Here is an 8,563-nt window from a genome sequence, read left to right on the forward strand (position 1 = left end):
GCCCTGCCAAAAATGGAAAAGCATATAAGCTGGTTACCTTGCAAGTACTAGGTGCCAGTTGATCTGCTTACTAACTAGACGAACGAGTCCAGTGGGCAGAGAAAACTTTGCAGGGCTGAAATAACAAAAATATTAGATCAAATCAGATCATACACTTAACAAAAGCAGTACCTGAAATACACATGCTAGATGACTTAGCTTTAAGGCAACCAATCACCTGCAAGGTTTTAGCAACTGAACATGAAACAACACTGCACCCTGCCAACAACAAAGCTAACAACCACCTTGTTTGTATTGACAGAACAAAACCACATATTAAGGGAACTGATTGTTTACTCATCACTCTTTATACTCTGATCAGCAGCCAGTTTTGGGCCCCCCTGTTGCAAGAACAGCAGCAACAAACTGGAGGGCCACCAAGATAGTGAGGGGACTGGAGCACTTGCCCTACAAGGAAATGCTGAGGGAATTGTACTTGTTTAGCCTGAAGAAGGGAAGGCTTCTGGGGGGACCAAACAGCAGCTCTCTGATACCTAGGAACTTACCACAGAGATGGGAGCCATTGAGGTGAATGGCAGAAGCATAAGAAACAGCGATCAATCCTTTAGGTTAATGGTTGGACTTGATGATCTTAAAAGTCCTTTGCAACCTAAATGATTCTATGATTCTAGAACAGAGGAGGTTCCAAGCTGACAAGGAAAAGAATTCTCCACTATGAAGTCAAGCACTGGAACAGGCTGCCCAGAGAGTCTTTGGGATCTCTATACTTTAAGCTTTGCAAGACCTCACTGGACAGAGCCCTAAGGAACCTAGTCAGAATTCACTGTTCTCCCTACTTTTAGCAGGACTTTAAACCAGAGGCCTCCCAAGATCCCTCTCAAATGATTTTATTAAATACATAAAAACAGCAACTAGAATCAATTATAAAAGATATAAATCAGACTTTAAATATTATTATGAATAAAAATAAGGCAATTCTGTCTGCAATTGAATTCTTACAACTAGAATTATATAATGGCATGAAGTGCATAAACACCATGCCTCCTTCCCCCCCACACACACAAAAAGGGGGGAGGGGGTGGGAGGAGGAGCAAAATAGAGTAGAACACCAGTAATAGGGAAAAGAGCATTGCCTGATGGATTCAAATATACTATTGTTTCACAGGGAGACACATTAATGTCCCTTTCCATATATCTCAAAATCAACAGAATACACCTAAAAATGGAGAACTGGTATCTTCAAACCTTCCAAGTACCTCAACAGAGTAGTATAACCATAGAACTGAAATTCTCCAGGAACACTGTATTTATCTCAGTATGTTTCTGGGACCATCTAAGTGCCTTCTGAATCAGAATTTAAATTTATAAATGGCTTGAGTGTTGCCCAACTAGTTATCAAGCTTTTTGTAAGACAGTTTGAAATGTCAAGAAAAAAAAAAGGCAAAATTACTACTCCAAAGGAAGCAAATCCTGACATATCGTCGTACCTGTCATTAAGGCTTAAGAAAAAAAAAAAAAAAAAAAAAAAAAAAAAGCCACACACACAAACCCAAACAGCTTCACTTGCAATATTACAGCTGGGAGTAGGGAGGACAAATAAGTGTTTTGAGAAAGATGATGTTCCAACTGCAAGTTTACTTAGGCTTCTGATAAAAGTGGTAAGTCAAACTAGTATACAACAGCTCTTTTCTAGATGGGCTTCACCTGCAACCCAAGTGGCTACAGCTTAAACTTATGAAAAGAGAATATTCTAAGCATTGCTGGAACAGTATTCTGAACAAGTGTTCAGTTTTATTCTTGTTAAAAATAACTTCCCATCAAATCAAAAAGCTATAAAAATATTACTGAATAAAAAAAGATTAAGTTCTATTTTCAAACCTACCTGTACCAGATATACCGAAGCAAAAACAATGCAGGACCTACAACAAAAAAGAGGCAAAAAAAAAAAAAAAAAAAAATCACATCTCTAGCGGTTTTAAAACACTCTCCAACTTACTGTACACAGAATCTCAGAAATTCTCACAAAAGAAAAATATATTAAGGGAAAACCCCTCTATCATTGGCCAATTAATTCTTATATTAAATACAAATGGCAAATCAAAAAAAAAAAAAAATCAGTACACATTTGTGGAAATTCTAAGAGAAATTGCTACTGGATGAAAATGCAGTTCAGTTACTGCATAAACCAAGCGGTGAATGGCAACACCATATAACCAGAATGTAGAGCTTATTTATGGAACTGTCTAACTAGCAAACAGGCAAATGCAAGAGCTGGTAGAGAAAACATTTTGTAAAACACAATGTAGCTTCTAAACTTCTTAGGTGTATATTTCATTTGTTTGTCCCAATAAGCTAGGAAAGACAGGAAATCTCACAGAAATGTCAAAAATAACTTAGCAATATTGATAATCAGAAAACATCTTCCTGAAAACACATCCCACTCTCTATTTCCATTACACTAGCCACCCTAAAGTGCAGAAATTTTAACTTTTACAAGCAATTCACACATCATTCTTATAAGTCATGAACATAATAACAAATCATATTTACCTGCAATTGCTCTAGTGATGATAAATGATGCACCATGTTCTCTGTTGCCTCTTGGCTGCAAATAGAACAACAGCCAAACACTGTTATACATTTTAACTTAAATACAACATTTGCACATATATTCACTGATTAAATTCAAGTTGCCTGCTCACCTACAGGTTCCTTATATATTTTCTATTAGTCACAACTTCATATAATGAGTAATTTAACTGCATAAGCTAAAACAGGATACAAAACCAAACATTTTAAGTGCCAAGATGTAATAAAACACACTATACTACACTATTGGATCTATTGATCCAGCTTTGCCTTGATCTTTGGGTAGTAACAAAAGACATTGGCTTCTGATTATGTTCTCCTGTAAGGTATTACAAGTCGTTCTTTCTATGCCAAACGAATGCCAGATTGATCTGTAATGTCCAGAAGTCAAAGCAATTGATGCTCAACATATTATGCTAACATATAACTGCTAAGCTACATAAAGGCTAGTCATTAAAGTTTCAGAAATATTAAGAAAACCAAAGAACTTCTGAAGAAAACTCTTTTTGTCAATTTGTACTAGCTAACACAGCCACTCAAATCACCACCTCTACTCCAAACCATCTCACATAGCCTTTCCAGCAGTCCTGCTCTACTTAAAGTGGAGGGGAACTACACTGACTATGTAAATGACAGCACTCTCCAAGCACAGGAAAAAAGAAATATGAAACAACATAGGATGTATATTCTTAGCGATAAGAAGAGGTAAAATTATTTGCCAAAAAGAAAGCAGGAGAAAGGAATTAAACTGAAAAGACAAGAAAGATAACCAATAAAGAAGGCATCACATACAAATCTTCAAAATAGGCAGTCATGCTTATACTTTTCTAATGAAAATATTAGAGCACCACAAGTTGAGCATTAGAGTATGTAATGAATGAATTTCCTCTTCCCTTCAGTACAGAATACACAGAGTAGATCATTACTTGTTAACTAAAATATTCAGACCTCTCACTCTAAGTTACAGAGCAGCAAACACTGAAAGACACATAAACTTATCAAAATTCTGGACTATGTCAGTGTTTAAAAAAAAAAAAAATATTTGGGCTCTCAAATTTAAGATATTGAAAAAAATATTAGAGGTTTTCTATGCAAATTTTGCAATCCAGAAATAGCCTTTCAAATAATCAGGCAGTCATCTCATTGCATGTAAGAAGCCAACACTGCTGTATCAATAACAAGGCATTACAGTAAAATAAAAGTATAAATTATTTCTTACAGCTATCATAGTACCTAAGGGAGAGCTGAAATTTCCTAGGGAGCTTAAAAGCAGAGCTTGTTAGAGTTTCTGGAGTAAGTTTCCAATAAAAACATTTCTGAAAATTGCTTATACCTCTTGTGATTTTTTTTTTTTAATATTCTTAGTGTCCACTTCTGAATCTACAGGCTCCTATTCCATACATCTTAATCCCTTCACAAAGATGATTTACTATTATATTCTGAAGACCTGAATTTTACTTTTTATAATATATTACTATCACTTCAGCAACAGCAATGGCTACCAGATTGGCTATATTTCTTTAATTCATTCCGAATTGGAAAAACAACTTCAAGTTCTCTTTTGCTAGAGCATCCCAGAAATAAAACCTAAGTAACTTCCTTGTTGACAAGGCACCCACTTAGCTTTTAATTTTGTTGCACTGGCAAGATTACAAGCAGTGAGACAGCGGTGTTGGGGAAATGTCAAAACATTAGATGGCAATGAAAAAACAAAAAGAACAAGCAGTATCTTTGATACATTTCAGATGATAGACAGTACCTGCCTACCAGAGAAAAGTTCAATCTGCCTGTATATCCACAAATGATTCTACGAGTCCTCCCCTGCAACTTCCTCCATAACCACTGCCTCATTCACTATTGTCACTGTTCTACTACTCAGTAATTTCTTTTATTCTTGTCATATATTTTGGGGTTCCCAAATAGCGCATTACATACAATCACATCACTACAATGAATACAGATTGCTTGATTTCCACACCACACTCTTCTCTTGTATAGTCACTTCATCGCATATATCTTTTACAAATATCTGTTGCTTTCCCCCATAAAAAAAAAAAATTATCCTTGGGAGATTCAATACAGGTGAATGAGTATATTAACAAGAACTAAAAATCAAAGCTAATTTGGGGTTCCAACTTAAAAAATCCATGCCAGTTTTGTCAGTGTCTTGAATTTAACGTGACTTTACATGTTCATTACAGGATTTATCTTCCAATGGTGATACTTAAAGTTGTAAGTGCTTAGCATTCTGCAATTAAAAATGAATTATCCCAAAAGAGGTAGCAAAAATAAAACAAAGTCAATAGGGACCTGTGAAAAGTTTGTTTTAAGGTCTTGCTTTGTATCCTAGATGACTGCATGGGAAGACATCCCATTTCATTTCCCAGTGCAGCATTCAACTTCCTTTCCCTTTCTGCTGTCCCTCACCTCACCCACTCCATACCATTCAGTTCTACAAGAGGTAAGGCAGGGAGCATTTTGTGACTTTTTCTGAAAAGTGTGAATAAACCAGGATTAAGAGACAGGTGTTCTAAAGTCACAATCACACAAACAACATCACTGCTAAGGCATCTCAAGGCAAAAACTGAATCATGCTGACAAAATAATTTGTTTGCCTATGTATGTTAGTGCAAAATCAATTTCCCACTAAAACTGTAAAAAAAAAATCAGACACTTCCTTGGCTACTGACAGTCTTCAAGAATGTAAATCCAAACAAACTACAGAGCATAATATTTTCAAGCGTTTCTATTTCTGCCATTCAAAATGGGAAATATCTTGAAAATAAAGTAAATAGGCAAGAAATACCAAGTTTAAAATAGCCTGTACCCTTTGCTGAAGTTGGCAATCAGAATTCTATGATGCTGAGAAATTCTGAGTATCAGGGCAGATGAGAACCCTCAGACTATGGTTCCACAGTCACTTTAAATTGACATTCCCACACACTGCCATTAAAGGGAGGATCTTGCACTTCACTCAGCTTTGACTGACATATTATTCACTCCCCCCTTGTCATCTACGCATTATGGGTGACCTCTCAACAAAAGAACAAACACAATTGTTTCCCAGACTAATCGGTTCTTTAATCAACTTACCATACAACTTTAAGAATACTAATGGCAGCAGAAGAGCGGGGATACTTGTCAGAAAAGTGCCCCCTTAATGAAGTTCTAGAACCACAGTCTCCTGCCACCACACTTAAATCCTCCTCATGGTTTGCAAACATGTAAATTGATTTGTTACTAGAAACAAACACTATTCACTATCTCTCAAAACACAGTTAAATAAAAATAAGTGCAACTGTCTACTAACCTACATGAACAACCTATAAAGTTAGTAACTGGTAACACTGCAATCATGTTTTCCACTCATACCTGTTGCTGCAACTGCAGATTTACAGATTAGGAGGAAAAAAAAAAAAGTCCTTCTGATAAACAAAAACATATTTTTATGAGAATAATTTTAGTAATTATGAGTAGGTACATTCTTCCACCTGTGGTGTTTTTACATATTCTCTGTTCAGATGTTCTCATTAAGCATAACACTTTGTTAAAATACTTCTATAAACTACTTACAGAGGGAAATGCAGTTGATACCTATTTTCTAATAATCTTAGTTTGCAGGTATTTGTGGAATAGAATTATTAAGATCAATTTAAGATGTTTTAACCATTTAACAATTGTGCTGCAGAACAAATACTGATCTTTTGAAGAATAGTTGGAATAACTGTAGGATAAAGCACTCGTAATCTTACAGGAGACAGTTTGGCCTTGTAGTGGCAGGTGCAAAGAAACGTAAAGAAGCTGCAAATTATCAACAAAACCAGACCAGGCCAGCCTTGAAAGACAAGATGTACGTGACCACAGGACTGAGTTTGTGCAGAAGTATGGGTCAACAGGCAAACACAGTGAAGACAACTACGAGCCTTCATCTGAAGACCCCCGACAACCACCCAAAGTCTCCAACTGACATGCGCAAGAGACACTAACATATGCTAAATGAGTTCCCAGAAAAGTTATGAATATGATAAAAATGAAATCAGTATGTATGATTAAGGTAGTATAAATGCTTGTTGATTTCATTCTCACACACACACATCAGGAGAAGCTATCCCCTGTGTGTCTGGAGCTGTAATAAAGAATGCCTGCTTTCTAAAACTCCAAAATTGAGTCTTAGAGAGTGAATTAATTACCACTTTCTGGTAACACAGTAACAACTGCAGTGGACCTAAAAGCCCCCAGAACGAAGTGAATCGACATTGCCTGCATCCTGTATATCCAACTCAGACAAGAGCAGACATAGAGGCAGCTAGCTCAGCATGTTGCAGGGGAAAATATGAAAAAGCAAAGATTAAAGAGTTTCTCAGCTTTTCCACTGACCTGTGAAGAACAACAGACAGAAGCAAGCAAAAACTTGTAATACAGAAACAATGTGTTCCAATCTTTTAAACTTTGACAGTTGTGTGCCTTGTAGGCACAAAGTGCTACACTCCTCCTCCCTCCTAATCTACTCCTGAAAATACAGGTACAACTATTTTGAAATAGAAGTCTAATGAGGGATCTAGATTTCCTCACACAAAGTAAGCCCGATAAAGACCACGTTTTCAGCAGGAGAGCTTTCGCTGCTGTCCGTGCAGCTGCTTCTGGAGACGAGGGCTGGGCTTCACCATAGCTTCGCTCGTCCCAGCTCAACCGTAAAACCTGGCATACACTGCTCACAGGTAATGAGCACGAAAGACTTGAAGGCCCCCCAGCCGGCAGGCACAGGGGTGACAGTGCGGGAACTACCTGCCACAAGAGCACGGCGGGGGCAGCCGGGCGGCAGGCACACCTCCTGCGCCTGCCGCCGCCGCTGCCCGCCCCGCTCCTGCGCCCACCGGGGAGGGAGCGGGCAGCTCGCCCGGCCCCGCTGGAGCAACAGCCCGGCCGCAGGGCCCTCAGGGCCGGCGGGCTCCCCCGGCCCCGCCCCGCCCGAGCCGACGTGGCCGCTCCCCTCCTCCACAGCCCGGGCCCGCCGCGGCGGCACGCACCTGCACCTCCGTCTCCGGAGGCCACTCGGTGTTAACGAGCAGGTCGTACAGGATATTCTCCTCCCCGTCCTCCTCTTCCTCCTCCTCTCTCGGGGCCGCTTCGCCGCGCTCCCTGCCGGCAGCGTCCATGCTGGCCTGGTCCCCACCCACCCAGCGCCGCAGCGACGACGGCGCCCGGCAAAGGCCAAACCGGTAACTCCCGGCAGCTCCGCGGAGCAGGCGGCCTTTAACCCCTTCAGCGCTGGCGCCGCGCCCCGCTCCTCGCCTAGACGCGCGGCGGGAGGCCGTTGCTTTCCCTGCCCGAGGGGCTTTGAAGGGGCATCTGCTCCGGGGAAGCTGGACGCTGAGGGCAGGGGAGCGAGGCTGAGGAGCCCTCGCCGCCTCTGCTGCTCCTCTGAAGGACAGCAGCTGCAGCCTCAGAGACCTCCACCTCCTGTCTAGGGGTGGGATGCGCTTTGGGGGCAAGAAACGAGAAGGCAGCTACCCAATGTAACATACAGTGTGCACCTATAGAGAGCGTATACAAAGGAGCCTTTCAGCTTGTCTGCTGCCTCAGGGATTCCCGGAGGCCTTTTATCCAGCGCCCAGCACCGGTCAGCAGCAAGGTGCCACGATGGGGGCTGCCCCGCTAGCGCGGCCTTCTCAGCAGGGCTGCTCGGGAAGGACCTGGCAGCTGCGGCCTGGTGGTAGCTGCCCAGAAAGCTGACAGAAAAATTAGGGTAAGGATCACCTCATGTAGGCAAGGCCTACATTAAACCCCGACTGAAAAGGAACAACAAACAAAACAACAGGAAAAAAGCAAAAGTTTCCTATTTCTCAGAAGTTTTTCTTCCGACTTTAATAATGCTATGTAGAACTTCTAAGTATTTTAGTCCTACAAACGTTTGCACTCTTAAGAGTTCATCTCTCTCAAGTGGATAAAAATGAGCCTGTTTATAAATTATTAT

General features: G+C 40.5%; 1 protein-coding gene across 2 annotated transcripts in view; it reads right to left on the bottom strand.

The window, feature by feature from the left end:
* NBAS (NBAS subunit of NRZ tethering complex) overlaps positions 1 to 7,766 on the bottom strand; it is a 178,948-nt gene extending 171,182 nt beyond the window's left edge. For both annotated transcript variants that reach the window (XM_042803171.1, XM_042803170.1), the window contains exons 1-4: positions 7,617 to 7,766; positions 2,551 to 2,605; positions 1,883 to 1,919; positions 38 to 115 (exon numbers count right to left, since the gene is read on the bottom strand). In XM_042803171.1, the coding sequence (XP_042659105.1) occupies positions 38 to 115; positions 1,883 to 1,919; positions 2,551 to 2,605; positions 7,617 to 7,745 (299 nt within the window). In that variant the 5' untranslated portion in view covers positions 7,746 to 7,766. The remainder of the gene's footprint in view (positions 1 to 37; positions 116 to 1,882; positions 1,920 to 2,550; positions 2,606 to 7,616) is intronic.
* Between the last annotated feature and the right edge of the window lie 797 nt (positions 7,767 to 8,563).

Source organism: Tyto alba, unplaced genomic scaffold, assembly GCF_018691265.1.
Source record: "Tyto alba isolate M040663 unplaced genomic scaffold, T.alba_DEE_v4.0 Super-Scaffold_40, whole genome shotgun sequence".
NCBI lineage: Eukaryota > Metazoa > Chordata > Aves > Strigiformes > Tytonidae > Tyto > Tyto alba.